The following is a 15,341-nucleotide window of genomic DNA, read 5'->3' as shown; positions in this document are numbered from 1 at the left end:
TATATGTGGGCTCCTCCTTTTAGGTACCCCAATGCAACACAGTAAGAGTCTATTTTATAATGGCATACCTTACATTTATGTGCCTTCACCAGCCATAGTGTAATACTGGGGGTCCAAATAACGCAAGGGCACATGTAACCTCTGCCTTGCCCCTCCTATACTCTGCCCATGTGAACATACCCTTGTATTTACACACTTGACCACTAAAGTATGCCCTTACAGAACAGTGCTTAAGTGTATTTAAGTGTAAGCTTATGCTCACCCACAATAGTGAAAGTATTCTGTGCACTTATCATTCAAGTGATGTGTAAATGTGGGTGTCGTATTATAGATTTGCCCTGACTGTTTCACACACAATTTTACCTTCAATCAATGAAGACATTCCTGGGGGTGGTAAATGCTGTAATGTATGTAGCTTCGCATTTTGAAAACTAACACATTGTAAGAAAAGGAAAAGGTTAACTGGAAAGCTCTACAGGTAGTTGTGGTTTCGGCAGTCTTGCTGTACTTTTCCCTCCTAGACCAGGGGTGTCAAAGTCCCTGCTCGAGGGCCGCAATCCTGTCAGGTTTTCCCCAATGAATATGCATGAGATCTATTTGCATGCACTGCTTTCATTGTATGCTAATAGACTCATGCATATTCATTGGGGAACTCCTAGAAATCCAACTGGATTGCAGCCCTCGAGGAGGGACTTTGACACCCCTGTCCTAGACAATTTTCAAAAGAAAAGTGTGCACATGCTTTCCCCTTGAAAAAGGGAACAAGATTTGTGGGTTAAATTACCTATGGGCTTTGCCAGTACCCGAGTTGTTTTGAAAATTGCCCCAAGTAACAAATTTGTGTACCTCAGTCAAAAGCTTGAAATTTTCATTTGAAAATTTGACATACAGGACCAAAGTCTATAAATGGTGCAGAAAAAAAAAATAGCACTTAGCACCAGGATCAACTACCACCTTTTGCCTTGGTGTAAATCCTCGTGCCTAAATTACAGTAGGTGCGGATCCCCTTTATTCTATAACAGCGTTCATAAACTACAGGAATGCTCCTGATCTACCTATGAAACTTCCATGGCTGCACCCATTTTTTAGAGCCAAGGGGTTCAATTATCGGTGATAACTGACTCATCAAGATTTGCACATGCAATCCTGAGAGCCATATATATATAATAATAATAATTTATTTTCTTATATACCGCCAAAGCCATGGTAGTTCGAGGCGGTTTACAATAAGAGGGGCGGGACAATCAGCGATATAGTTACAATATAGAATCAATGAATACAAGTACAAGAAGAAGAGCTGGACAGTCAGCGACATAGTTGCAATGTAGAAGCAATGAATTCAGTATACAGAGTATGAGAGATAATGAACAACAAATTCTTAGGTGACAAATCGGTTGAACAGTTTCGTTTTTACTAATTTTCTAGGGGTGGGGAAAGGCTCTCCAGATCTACATTTATGCATAAAGCACAACTTATTGTAAGTTAAACTATTTAAAAACTATATATTTTATAAAAGGTGGAGAGACTGTGATTATACTAGACAGAACAATGATTAATATCCTGGTCGCAGTACATGAAAAAGGACATAGTACTACTCGAAAGGGTCCAGAGAAGAGCAACAAAAATGGTTAAGGGACTGGAGGAGTTGCCGTACATTGAGAGGCTAGAGAAACTGAGCCTCTTCTCCCTTGAAAAGAGACTGAGAGGGGACATGATCGAGTCATTCAAGATATTGAAGGGAATATACTTAGTAGAGAAAGAGAGATTGTTCACTCTCTCCAAGGTGGAGAGAACGAGAGGGCACTTTCTAAAGTTAAAAGGGGGTAGCTTCTGTACAAACGTAAGGAAGTTCTTCTTCACCCAGAGAGTGGTAGAAATCTGGAATGCTCTTCTGGAGGCTGTTATAGGGGAAAGCACCTTCCAGGGATTCAAGAAAAGGTTAGATAAGTTCCTGCTGAACCAGAATGTACGCAACTAAAAATAGACTCAAGTATGTTCTTGTTTCTAATAGGAAGGTTTCCCATAACTATCCGCAATGGCATATTAATTTACATCAGCTCTGGGGCACGTGCAAATACTATATGACTATATATAGTACAGGTAACCAGAAATGGCTCAGGCTATGGTCATTAGGGCTTATTCATCTTGTCCATGTAAACCCGTGCCTCTTCTGTGGATCACAATTCTGCCTCAGCAAAACCCATACAACATACCCGGAACACCTGTGTGATCTTATCAGAATGAATACTTGTACACGTGTTTTTTGTAATAAGTCATTTTTCACATGTAAAACTTGCTTTACATGCAGGAAATCCTTTATATAATTACCCCCGTAATGGCAAAGCAAAGGGCATAGAAGAAACAGTAAGATACGTTTACTTATGTTAAACAGAAGCCAGTTAAATAACTAACATAACATATGAACTATGTACTGTACAAAAACAAGACGATAAAAAACATGTATTTTGGGGAAAGATTTGTGTTCTATTTTACCTGCTCTGGATTACAAAGTTTGAGATGAGAAACTGCTTCATCTTTAGTCAGAAGAATGCAGTTCCATGGAGACCATTCAATTTTCTTATTCCATCTAACCAAGACCAGCTCAAAGAGATCGCTGCAGGCACTGAGAGCAGACTGAGCAGCCCAAATAAGGTCAACCAGGTACTGAATATCCTTCTCCTGAAATTTAAAGAAAATGTTTGCACACATCTATCATAAGCATTTTTTTTATACTGCAGAATTTGAAATGGGATATCTTTTACTAGATTAGATATAATATTTCACAGCCTGTGAGGAGGCTGAGTCCACTGTGTGCATAGGGTCAGTTAATCTCATCTTTTTGAGATATGCCAGGAGCATTACATGCACTTTGAAGCCATGTGGCCCTACATTCTTGTATTCTACTAGTGTGAATATAGATTGATGATCTTCTGCTAAAACACAAAGGTTTTCGCCTGAGTTGTGTCTAGCAGAGTTCCAATGAATTACAATTGTGGAGAGAGGCTTAGCTGAAACTTGGGGTAATTTATAATGAACCCTAGCAATTCTGGCACCCGGCTGGTTGTGAACACTGATCCTTCTTCTTCTTCTCAAGATGTGATCTTTACCAGACTATTGTCTGTATTCCCAGTCTGAATAGATATACTGCTACAACTGCAAGACATTTTGTGAATATCTGAAGAGCTGGACCAAATGGCAGGGTGTGATACTGTTAATGGCATTTCCCTATGACAAATCTGGAATATCAGCTGGGATGCATCTCTATGTGGGTTGTAGGAAAGATTAGGTACTTATCTTGGTAATCATCTTTCTGGTAAATAGGCACATCATTCTGGAACAGGTGGGTTGTGAATCTCTGATCATGAGATCCTGTGTAGAGGGCCTTATTTATATTTTTCTACTCCACCTCCCATCACTCTGGGCTCTCTTGCAATTTCTCAGTTCATATCAAAGCAGATGGTGAGCCCTAGAGGAGAACTCGACCCGAAAAACAAGTCTGTTCTGCTCATAGCACAACCTATAACACGAAATAATCATAAAACAACTAAACATTTAACCATATAATGAGATGGAACGAAGAGGCCACCTACCTGAGCGTAACCTACACTAACAAACTTGGGAGTTCTGAAAGATACTCTCTGGTTTCTTCCCAATATTAGTGGTTTCCCCTATCACAGAATTGGCAAAAAAATTTTTGTATATCATGCGATCACTTATCTCGTCTATATAGACTCCAGTGCGGTTTTCATGTATGCACCCAACGCTCACCAACTGAGCGTTTTAGTTTCTATAACCTGCTTCAGGAGATTCATCACGCTATACAAATAGGTAGACATTGGTGGTACCAGCTAACATTCAATAATGTCGGCAGAACACCGACGCACCAACGTTTTTTGCTAATTCTGTGAAACCATTTTGGTAATATTTTCAGTCCCCAATGAGTTTTTTAAGATGCTCGGGGTATTGTGATTATTTTGATAGTATTTCACAACTATGTTGCCTTGATTAGGGCTTTTATTGAGGACTTAAGGTAGAGATTCAAATGATTAAAGACTTAAATTTTCACAGGACCTGAAATAACTGTGTTATATATTGTTAATGGATCATTGGGGCCTCCTATAAGTCTGATGTTTCTCTTCCTATTTTTAATTGCTGAGTAGCGAGAGGTGATTTGTTCAAATGGCACTATATGTAAGAATTATGTTGGAACTCCATGGCCACATTTTCATCTAATATTATTTTGGGATTACCTACCCTGGGTTATATATATTACATAACCCATTCCAGACATAAGAAACTGGGAATCCACATCAGCATCTGCTCCCAGGGCATGACATAACTTTAAATTGCAAGCACGTGTGACATATGACACTGCTGCTGCCGCCTTCAACTCCAATGCTTTGACCTCAAATTGTCTCTTAAAGACAAAGTCCAGCCTGCGGTCCTGCGTAACCTTCAACACCACTTCCCCTTCACTGGGGAATGAAGTAAGCTTTGTAACCTGCGCCACAAAGGAATTCACCTTTGGTGGATGGAACAGCTGATGAAACTCAGCATCCACTGGATAAAGTTTTGTCATGGCCTTCACCAGCTGAAGGAGCCCTTTCGGGTCCTCCCAATGTTCTGTGAGCATCTTAGCAATGTCTGGAAAGCATGTGGTCTCTGAACCTTAGTGCAAGCACTGGGCAGTAGAGGCCTGTGAGGGCTCTATTTTTATTTCTTGGAAAGACTCCATAATAATCTCCAAAAGCGCTGATGGCTTGAATAGCCTGTGCACAGTTGGGTCCTCTCTGAGATCCAGGGCTGCCACCTGGTTGGAACCAGACTCTCCCAGGCGTGATACCGAGTCTCCTAATACAGAAGACCCAAACCAGGACAGTAAAGGCATAGATAACAAATTCACTTCATCCCAGTCGACTATACCCCCGCATCTTTTGCATGGCTCTGCCTTGGGGAAAATGCATCCTTAGAGGGAATAATAACCCATTGCACCACCACCGTTGCAACCCCAAGGGGTCAGTGTAATTTAGGTATGCTTTGTACATCATACTTATAAATTCTGGAGCAAAGGCCAGACTAGGATGCCCAGATGCTCTGGCAGGCACTCCTTTGGTCCATTTTGGGGTCTCATGGTAGACACATAGCAGCACTTTACCAGGGATACCCTTTCGCCATTTCCCAGCTCCAGCCGGGATTTCTAGCCTGGAACTCAATCCAACAGGGATCCCATATCTCCAAAGGGACTAAAGTAGGCTAAGCCAGTGGCTCCATTCCCCCTCCCCTTTGCCGTGCAGCATGTGGAACATGGACAGTCTTCAGCCAGCCAGCGTAAATCTGGTAAATCCTTGGTATCCTGGCCTGAGGTGTCCATCTAGACCAATTTTGAGCCAAATTGAGATGATCTGAAGCAGAAAGCTTTTATTTTAAAATCTGGAAATCTAAGATGGCCACCGCAGCAGCGATTTTAGCTCAAAAACAGCCCATGGGAGCTAAATAAGGGGTCAAAAATTACAGAGTCTATGATATTAGAGGTGGGGGAACCTGGCCCTAGCCCCAGAAACCTTTAGAATTCACTTTTACAGACCCTCCCCCCTATTTTTCTCATAGGCTGTCACAGCCTTGCTCACTGGGCCATGCTGGTGCTGGAAGCTACATAACAGCTAAAACTACAACCAGAGAACTTCTGTCTTGCTTTTTCAGACTGCCCTCAGTCCAACAGGCCAGACTTAGACCTCAATCTTCACCAGAACTCACACGCAAAGTTAAGGGAGGAAATGCAGTCAGCACCCGATCCTGATGAAAAACTGCCATGGGGGCTACTCAGCCTGCGCACAAGCTCTCTGCAGACAAAACCTGGAGCAGGCCTTGCTCCCAAGGGAATGGTCGTTGAGCTCTCAGACTGTTAACGTAGACTGGCCAAGCAGGCTGCCTCTTGGCTACAGACTACTGCCCTCAGAGCATGGGTTCTCTGCAGCTAGAGATGACCCTAAATCGGGAGCCTTTGCAGCACTGAAAAACCTCACAACCAGATTTTAAAAACTTGAAATTAAATTTAAAAAACACAAGCAGAACAGACAGGCTTTCACCATCTCAGGTGTAGAAAGGAATACTGAGGAATTACAGGACAGCCTAGAGAGAAGGGTGGTAGAGCATAAAAATGTAAATGAGGCTCTCTACACAGGATCTCATGATCAGAAGTTCACAACCCATCTGCTCCAGAATGATGTGCCTATTGCACTAGAAAGCATTTTTTTCCAGACAGCGTTACATTTTTGAATAAAAGGAATTAGGGTGCCCAGGGAAATCATCCCAAGACGTTCTCTTATTAGGAGACCTATATTGTCAATGTTTTTACTCATTCCCCTCACACTGCTACGCCAATCATTAGACTTCTCCTTCTTTATGTGGATGATATCCAGATGCTCTGTCCACTTGACTCACTGACTGATATTTCCCTTGTTTCTGAAAAACTAGATAAGATTATAGACTAGTTCCTCCAGAACCAGCTGAGGCTAAACGCAGCTAAATTAGAAGCAATTATCTTCTCCTAATATAGATCAGTAGTGATACCATGTTCCTACTTAAGGATTCTGTGTAGAGAATGTCACGGTTGTTGTTACCCGCGGCTAGCCACGAGTAACCCGCCAAAACAGTGACCAAAAAAAAGGTCACCGTGAGATCGGGGACAAGGCCATTCACCTCCCCGTGGAGCAGTGAATGGTTAGCACGCACAGTGAACGAGCATTTGATCCGGCATCCCCCTCTCTCCCGCCGGCCGGCCGGCCATGCATCTCCCTCCCTCCCTCTCTCCTTTTCCCTTACCTTCTCTTGTAGAAACTGGCGATTTCTATAAGGCTATGCGCTGTATTACAGCCGGAGCCTTGAAGTTGCATCGCGTTGCCTGCTGGAAAAATCTCCTCTGACGCAACTTCCTGTTTCCAGTTGCATCGGAGGAGACTTTTCTAGCAGGCAACCCGACGTGACTTCGAGGCTCCGGCTGTAATACAGCACATAGCCTTATACAAATTGCCAGTTTCACCACAAGAGAAGGTAAGGGAAAGGGAGGGAGGGAGGGAGGGAAATGCACCGCTGGCCGGCGGGAGGGAGCTGCTGGACTGCGTGAAGGGTGCTGGGGGTGGGGGGATGGAGAGGAGAAGACGCTGGACGGGGACAGGGCGGTGAAAGGGACAATGGGGACAGTGAAGGGGACGTCAGAGATGGAGACGGGACGATGAAGGAGACGGTGGGGACGGGGCGGTAAAGAGGATGGTGGTCCGGGGACGGGGCAGTGACGGGGAAAGAAGTTTTCCCCATGTCATTCTCTAATTCTGTTAGAGTCTTGGGTGTCACACTAGATAGTGGCTTAAACTTTTGTATCCATATTTCACATATTGTCTTTAGATGCTTTTTCATTTTGAATAGATCGCTTTAATATGCCACATGCTTACACATTCTTTTCTCTATACTCTTAATTTGGCTCTTGTAATCTCTAACTAGAGTACTGTAATCCTTGTTATTCGCTCAGAACCATAGGCCAAAAGTTATAAAAACTTACTGCTGTCAAACTCCTTTTCGGAGATAAGAAGCTTGATCATATATTTCACTAATCCTATTCTCTGAACATTGGCTCGTCATGGCGTACAAGATCCCTTTTAAGGTTTTAACACTGTCACCAGATTCAAGACTCAGGTCCACTTTTATTCCTTGCTAGTTTACCCATCCCTTTTCTCTATTATGAAGAGCTTACGTGCACGACAGATGAGCAGGACTTGGGTGTGATTGTATGTGATGATCTTAAGGTGGCCAAACAGATTGAAAAGGTGACAGCAAAAGCTAGAAGTCTGCTAGGGTACATAGGAAGAGATATGGCCAGTAGGAAAAAGGAGGTATTGATGCTCCTGTATAAGACTTTGGTGAGATTGCATTTAGAATATTATGTACAATTCTGAAGGCCGCAACCTCAAAAAGATATAAAAAGGATGGAGTCGGTCCAGAGGAAGGCTACTAAAATGGTGCATGGTCATCATAAGACGTATGGGGACAAACTTAAATATGGGGAGATATGACAGACACGTTTAAATACCTACGTGGCATAAATGTGCAAGAGTCATCTCTTTTAATTTGAAAGGAAATTCTGGAACGAGAGGGCATAGGATGAAGTTAAGAGGTGACAGGCTCAGAAGTAATCTAAGGAAATACTTTTTTACAGAAAGGGTGGTAGATGCATGGAACAGTCTCCCGGAAGAGGTGATGGAGACAGAGACTGTGCCTGAATGCAAGAAAGCCTGGGATAGGCTCATGGGATCTCATAGAGAGAGGAAGAGATAATGGTTACTGCAGATGGGCAGACTAGATGGCCATTTGGCCTTTATCTGCCATCATGATTTTCTGTTTCTGTGTCACTCTTCCCAGTAATACCTACTTGTTATTCCAACTTACCTTCAGGTTTGTTTTGAGGTTACTTGGTAAAACAGGGGGACATTTTTTAGCTATATTAGTGATAGGAAGAAGTGCAAAAGTGGAATTGTGAAACTCAAGGGTGAAGGGGAGAAATATGTAGAAGCTGATAAAGATAGGCTAAATTGCTTAATAAATACAGTATTTCTTTTCTGTGTTCACATCTGAAGCACCAGGAGCGGGACAGAAAACAAAAGCAAATAGGGCTTGAGGTGTGGTAGACCCTGATCAATTTTCAGATGGTTGTATTCTTGAGCAGCTAGCTAAATTAAAGGTAGAAAAAACGATGGGGCCAGATGGTGTATATCAGACGGTACTGAAGCTCCACTGGTTGACCTTTTCAATGCTTCTCTAGAATTAGGAGTGGTACCTGAGGACTGGAGAAGGGCAGAACTGGTCCCTCTCCACAAAAATGAAAGTACAGAAGAAGAGGGAACTACAGGCAAGTAAGTCTGACCTCTATGGTTAAGTAAATTAATGGAAACCCTTTTAAAACAGAGAATAGTGACGTTTCTGGAATCCTATGGATTACAGGATCTGAAACAACATGGATTTACTAGAGGCAGCTCTTGTCAGACAAACCTGATCAATTTCTTTGACTGGGTGACCAGAGAATTGGATAGAGGGAGAACGCTAAATGTGGTGTATTTAGACTTTAGCAAAGCCTTTGACAATGTTCCACACAGGTAACTAATAAATAAACTGAGTGCCCTTGGGATAGGCCCCAAATTGACGAACATGGGTCAGGAACTGGTTCAATAGAAGATGACAGAGGGTAGTGGTCAACAGATGTTACCAGTAGTGTGCCACAAGGTTCGGCTTTTGGGCTTGTTCTTTTTAACATTTTTGTAATCGTTATTCCTGAAGGGCTGTCAGGTATGATTTGCCTCTTTGAAGGTGATGCCAAAATCTGCAATCTAGTAGACAACTTTGATGTTGTGAACAACATGAGGAAGAACCTAGCAAAGCTCGAAGAATGGTCTGAAATTTGGCAGCTAAAATTTAATGCTAAGAAATGCAAGATCATGCCTCTGGGCTACAAAAACCCAAGGGAACAGTATAGTTTAGGGGGTAAAGAACTTTCATGTACAAAAGAGGAGCGAGACTTGAATGTGATAGAATGTGATCTAAAAGTGGCCAAACAGGCTGAAAATGCAATGGTGAAAGCTAGGAGGATGCTAGGGTACATAGGGAGAGGTATGGCCAGTAGGAAAAAGGAGGTATTGATGCCTCTGTATAAGGCTCTGGTGAGACATCAGTTAGAATATTGTGCACAGTTCTGGAGACTGCACCTAAAATATATTAACAGGATGGAGCCAGTCCAGAGGAGGGCTACTAAAATGGTCAGTGGTCTTCATCGTAAGGTATATGGGGATGGACTTAAAGATCTCAATATTTATACTTTGGAGGAAAGGCGAAAGATATGATAAATGCACATGAGCAAATCTCTTTCATTTGAAAGAAAGCTCCAGAATGAGAGGGCATAGGATAAAATTAAGAGGTGATAGGCTCAGGAGTAATCTAAAGAAATACTTTTTTACAGAAAGGATGGTAGAGAAGAGTTTCCCAGTAGAGGTGGTAGAGACAAAGACTGTCTAAATTCAAGAAAGCATGGGACAGGCACATGGGATCTCTTAGGGAGAGGAGGAGATAGCGAATGCTGTGGATGGGCAGACTGGATGGGTCACTTGGCCTTTGTCTGCCGTTATGTTTCTAGCTTCTGCTCCCACTCTCTGGAACAGTCTCTTCCTATACAATGGACCTGATTCTTCAAATCCCTGCTCAATACATACTATTTATCTATGGCTTTCCATAACCCTCTTCCAACATATCCTGGAGTCTGGATGTGACTGCTGTCCCATCTGTCCTTTCCAATCCCCCAGCCCATGCAGCATCTGTAATTCCCAACCCAATTGCTGCCCCATCTGTACCTATCCTCCCTAAGCATTCCCCTTTTGACACTGCATCCTTTCCTTTCCTCTGTTCCCACTTTGTCATGTTTGTTGTACAAATTATGTTGGTTTTGTTTTTCTCCTTTACCTTTTAATGATTTGTAAACTGCTTAGATACTTGATTATGGGCAGCATATCAAATAAACTAGAACTTGCACTTGGTGTAATGAGTTCAACCACACTTGCATTGAAAAAGGAAAGAGAGCTCTTAAGTATTCCCTGATGCCCTAAAGGTATTATCAGAAAGCTGTCAGAGTAGACTGAAATTCCAAGATCAAAGCATATAGTTTTAGCTTCAACAAGTATTGAGGGAGGATCTGCTTTAAATTATAAGCAATTTTGTCAAAATAAGTATATTCTAAACTAAAATGGGATCTGTACAAATGTGGTCATGTAAAGCAGATTAAAGGAGGAACAAGAGAGAACTAGAGAAGAGAGAACAAGTGCTATAGGATGCTTCATCTTGCAAGAATCTTTCCTGTTCCCATTGTGACTAAACTATAAGAGACACTAAAAATGATTATTATATTCTTTGCTGTATATGATGCAAAGCAATTTCCATATATGATTCAAGGAATTCACTTGGGTCAGCAGCCCTGTAGCAGATATTTGGAAGTATTATCCTTCTCTTATTATCAGTTTATTCAAAACAATCTTTTCCTACTATACCTGAAGTAAGAATACAATTCTAGCATCATCCATGAAATCAGCTTCAGATTTTCGAAGGTGAGTGAGCAAATATGTGTACTTTGAAAAGTCTTCTCTTCGATGAGCTTCATTATTTAGTCTGCAACACTTGCGACACCTATCAATAGTGTTTGCATGCGCCGATACAGGGAAATCAGTAGATGTCAAGTAATTTTTGCAACTTCTACAACGGAAAATATTTTTACGCAGCACAGCTGGATTCTGAGGAACCTATACAAATTTTAAAAAAGCCTATTAGCATTCCTTAGAAAAAGGTAATTCATTAACTATAAAGTTATAAAGTGAAACTATAAACGTATAACGTGAAAAGATAAACACAAAATTAATGTAATTTTCATACTATTGAGAGGGTGACATTCACAGCCATTCCCACAGGTATAAACATTCTTATCTTTAGAAAGAGGCCGTATGAAAACAGTTCATTCTCGATGCAAATAAAATTACATGCACTCTTCCATAACATGCATACAACTACCTACATATTCTGGAAGCATGTTCTGCTCAAGGAAATGAAAGAATGTACATAAATGCCATTCTCAATTGTATTTCCAATAAAACAGTGGTTCACAAGATATCCTCAATGAATACACATGAGATAGATTTGCATACAAAGGAGGCAGTGCATCAAATCACTCTCATGCATATTCGCTGTGGATATCCTGAAAAACAGACTGGCTGAGTGTAACCCAAGCACTGGTTTGAGAACCAGAAAATATATTCACAGAAAAGAAACCCAGTTTCTACATGCACTTTTTCCTAATTTTGACAGATGAGAGATAAGTAGCTTTAAAGTTACACATGAAAGAGGAAGTAATGCCAAAGTGTTTCTACTGTTAATTCTTGGCTAAGAACTGATCATGTGATCATGTGCTATGAAAAATATGATAATTATGCTAATGTGATGTCAGAGAAAGTATAATTGTGATTACCTGGAAGCCGCACCCCTCGAGAGAAAGACAGGAGGTCCGAGGGAATATTTCTCTCCCCAGATATAAGTGCTGTCTTTTTATCAGTTACCATCTTTAATGAATAAACCTAAATATCTGATTAATATACAGCCTTTGTGTCTGACTCATAAGAGTTGGAATGGGAGGGGGGACCGTGGCCTTCCCAAAAACTGGCGATGTTTTGGCTCCCCCACCTTATCTCCTTTTCTGGCGGCTATAATTTTAAATCTTTGGTGTGTTGTATATGTTCGTTCCTTCCTTCCTTCCTTCCTTCCTCCCCAGCGGGACGACCTCTTCAGCTCCAGACTCCCCCATACCTGCATCCCACCCCAAGGGTCACTGTTATTTTAAATGTTCCAGCAGCCGTGGTGCACCATCTACAAGATGAGTCTTCTGCTGTCCGCCTGCCCTGGAACAGAACCCCGAAAATATCGGGGGAGTACTGTATACAGTAACATAAATTCTCATTGTCATTTTTGTTATAGTTTATAAAGAATTTTCTCAGTTTATAGTCATGATAAAAAGACTTAAGCATACCTTAATCTTAACTGGTAAAACCAAACATAAATCCTCTGACAAAGCATTAACAATTCTTCCTAACAGAGATTAATCATGATTTATTATTTCTTAACTGTAGCACACTTGGGGCCAGATTCTTATAAGACGCCCAGTCTCAGCAGCCACCTAAGCAACTTTTGAGAATTGCACACGGGCATCTTATATAGAATCATGTGCCTAACCACCCCAATTCTGTAATTGCCGTCCATGTCACAGGCACCGGTTAGAGAATCGTGTTGCCAATGAGCTGATCACGGCAAGGGAATCTCCCTGCTGCAATCCTCTCAACAGCCGCAGCAGGAAACCCCCCCAGCCATGAAGACAGCCAGCAGGAAGGATGCCCAGTCCCTCCTGCCAGAACCCCCCCACCCCACCCCCTGAAGATCAACAGCAGGAAGGATGCCCAGGCCTCCTGCTGGAAACCCCACCCCTACTCCCATGGAGGGTGGCCTAAGGGATCTGGCCAATCGGAATCTTAGGCCACTCCCAGTGCATCCCAGAATGCACTGGGAGGGAGGCCTAAGATTCCGGTTGGCCCAGACACCTAAGGCCAATCAGGGCCTTAGACTCCTCCCTGGTGCATTCTGTGGAGGCGTGCCTGCAGCTGAAGGAAGTAAGCATCCCTCCGGCTGGCCTACAAGTAAAAGGTATGGGGGGATCCGGGTGGGGGCAAGCTTTCTGGGGGGTTCCAGCAGGAAAGACTGGGGATATCTCCTGTTGGTGATCTTCGGGTGATGGCGGCAGCAGGAATTAGCCACTCCTCCTGCCGCAGACATTCGGGAGTGGGGCTTTGGAGGCTCAGGCAGGAGGGACTGGGCATCCCTCCTACCAGCCTACTTTGTGAGGGGATGGGTTCCCTGCTGCGGCCGCTAAATTGATCACAGCAGGGAGATTCCCTTGCCACAATCAGTTCAGTGGCCGTGTCTATTTGAAAAATATCATGGGAAAATGTACCTCCTGAGATTTGTGTTTGCTTTTTAAGGGTGGTGTGTTACTCGCCTAAAAGTAAACACACATATTAACATGCATACTTTTAGGTTGGTTTTCAACAAGGATTCAATGCAGCTAACAAAATACTTTGTACAGCATTTAACAGTAGGAACAGTTAATGAAATGATAGAGATCAATAGAAGCAGATATATTGGCTAGAGTCATCTTATCTTATAAGAGAAGAGATATGTCTTTAGGGTCCTCCAGAAGCGGAAGTAAGAGGAGATCTGTCGAAGAGATATTGGGAGTTTATGTCGTATGGAGAAGAATATAACACATATGAATTTTATTTTCAAATCTACTCATGTTATTTCCAGAGCAAAGTGTCAATTTTCAGAGAGCAAATTTGCTGGAGTAAATGGCTTCTGAAAACTGTTCTTATAATATCAAATACAGAGAACAATATACCTTAAGTACTCTGGCAACTTCAGGATTGAAAAGAGGAGTCTTTATGTATTCTAAGAAAAGAGTGGATATTCTTTTTCTTAGTCCTTCCAGGTTACAGTCCTTCACGCCTCTCATCATAAGATCGGCTTCTCTGTCAATTAATTCAATAATATCTTGAGATAACTTGCAATCATATTCCTATACACAAAGAGAGGGGGGAAAAAAAGCATGCTACAACTATCAGATGTTCTGTAAAAAGTATTAAACCTTATTTGATGTGAATAGATTTTAGGTGATATGAGAAATAAAATGTGTGTGCAAACAGAGATGTGCTCACATCAAACTGTGAAATAAAAAAAGCTTTTAGAGGAAAATCTCTTACAAGAAGATGCACTCTATTCTGAACATGTTAACTGCAGATAAAAGTGAGCTAGCAGCAGCTCTTAAAATTCCAGAGAGAAATCTTCTAGCACAGATAGCACAATTCAGAAGGTTGCCTTGCTCATTCCAGCAGTGAATATAATGTGTGATAGAATTTAGAAGTGATACACACCACTGGTTACGAGAAGAATTATTTTATAATTAGTAATTATAAACTCCATATGATTTATTGCATATTATGTATGGTAATACAGCTCCATGATGCAATCACAAAATGCCAATAAATCAGTAACTGAACTTAACTGACAGGTTTCTCCAAGAACAGTTTGGAAAAGTTCTACAAAAACTCACTACCGTCAAGTTGGTCTCATTTTGACAGAGGTGATTTAAAAAAAACTTGAATGCACAATTTTAATTGCATGAAGTTTCAAGTTTCAAGTTTATTAAAATGTTTTTATACCGCTTATTCAAATTTCTAAGCGGTGTACAGCAATAAAAAAAATAAAAGTTTATAAAACAAAACGTTTAGTATTAAAATATTAAAAACAAGACAGTGTTAATCTAATAGGGGTTGGACAGGGAGCACGTAAGTTGACTACACACAGGAGGGAAGGAGGGAAGAACTCTAATATTTTAAGTACAGAGAACATTAAGGGTAAAAACACAAGGTAGGTAGGGAGACTGTCGTAGTTTAATCCTGAAAAGGACGTTTTTATCCTGAAAAGGCATCCTTAAATAAAAAAGTTTTGAGGTTTGCCTTAAACTGCTTTATTGAAGATTCCATCCGTAAATGATGAGGCAGTGAGTTCCATAGGGTAGGCGCAGTGACAGCGAAATTATTAATTCTTAAAGTATTGATAATTTTGAGAGATGGAAGGATAATTTAACTAATATAATGAGAACAAAATCATTTCACCACCGTTAGAGAGTCAGAAAAGCTCCCAAGTATTTTCAATTTATT

General features: G+C 41.5%; 1 protein-coding gene across 1 annotated transcript in view; it reads right to left on the bottom strand.

Annotated features, from left to right (window-relative positions):
• Nucleotides 1–15,341, bottom strand: part of IQUB (IQ motif and ubiquitin domain containing) — a 79,875-nt gene that overhangs the window by 15,267 nt on the left and 49,267 nt on the right. The window contains exons 10-12 of the mRNA XM_033958053.1: nucleotides 14,021–14,197; nucleotides 11,079–11,327; nucleotides 2,494–2,679 (exon numbers count right to left, since the gene is read on the bottom strand). Coding sequence (XP_033813944.1) covers nucleotides 2,494–2,679; nucleotides 11,079–11,327; nucleotides 14,021–14,197 — 612 coding nt within the window. The remainder of the gene's footprint in view (nucleotides 1–2,493; nucleotides 2,680–11,078; nucleotides 11,328–14,020; nucleotides 14,198–15,341) is intronic.

The sequence above is a fragment of the Geotrypetes seraphini genome, chromosome 9, assembly GCF_902459505.1.
Source record: "Geotrypetes seraphini chromosome 9, aGeoSer1.1, whole genome shotgun sequence".
NCBI classification, from domain to species: domain Eukaryota; kingdom Metazoa; phylum Chordata; class Amphibia; order Gymnophiona; family Dermophiidae; genus Geotrypetes; species Geotrypetes seraphini.
Note: the sequence above shows the minus strand (reverse complement) of the source record. Positions and strands in the feature narration are given on the sequence as shown.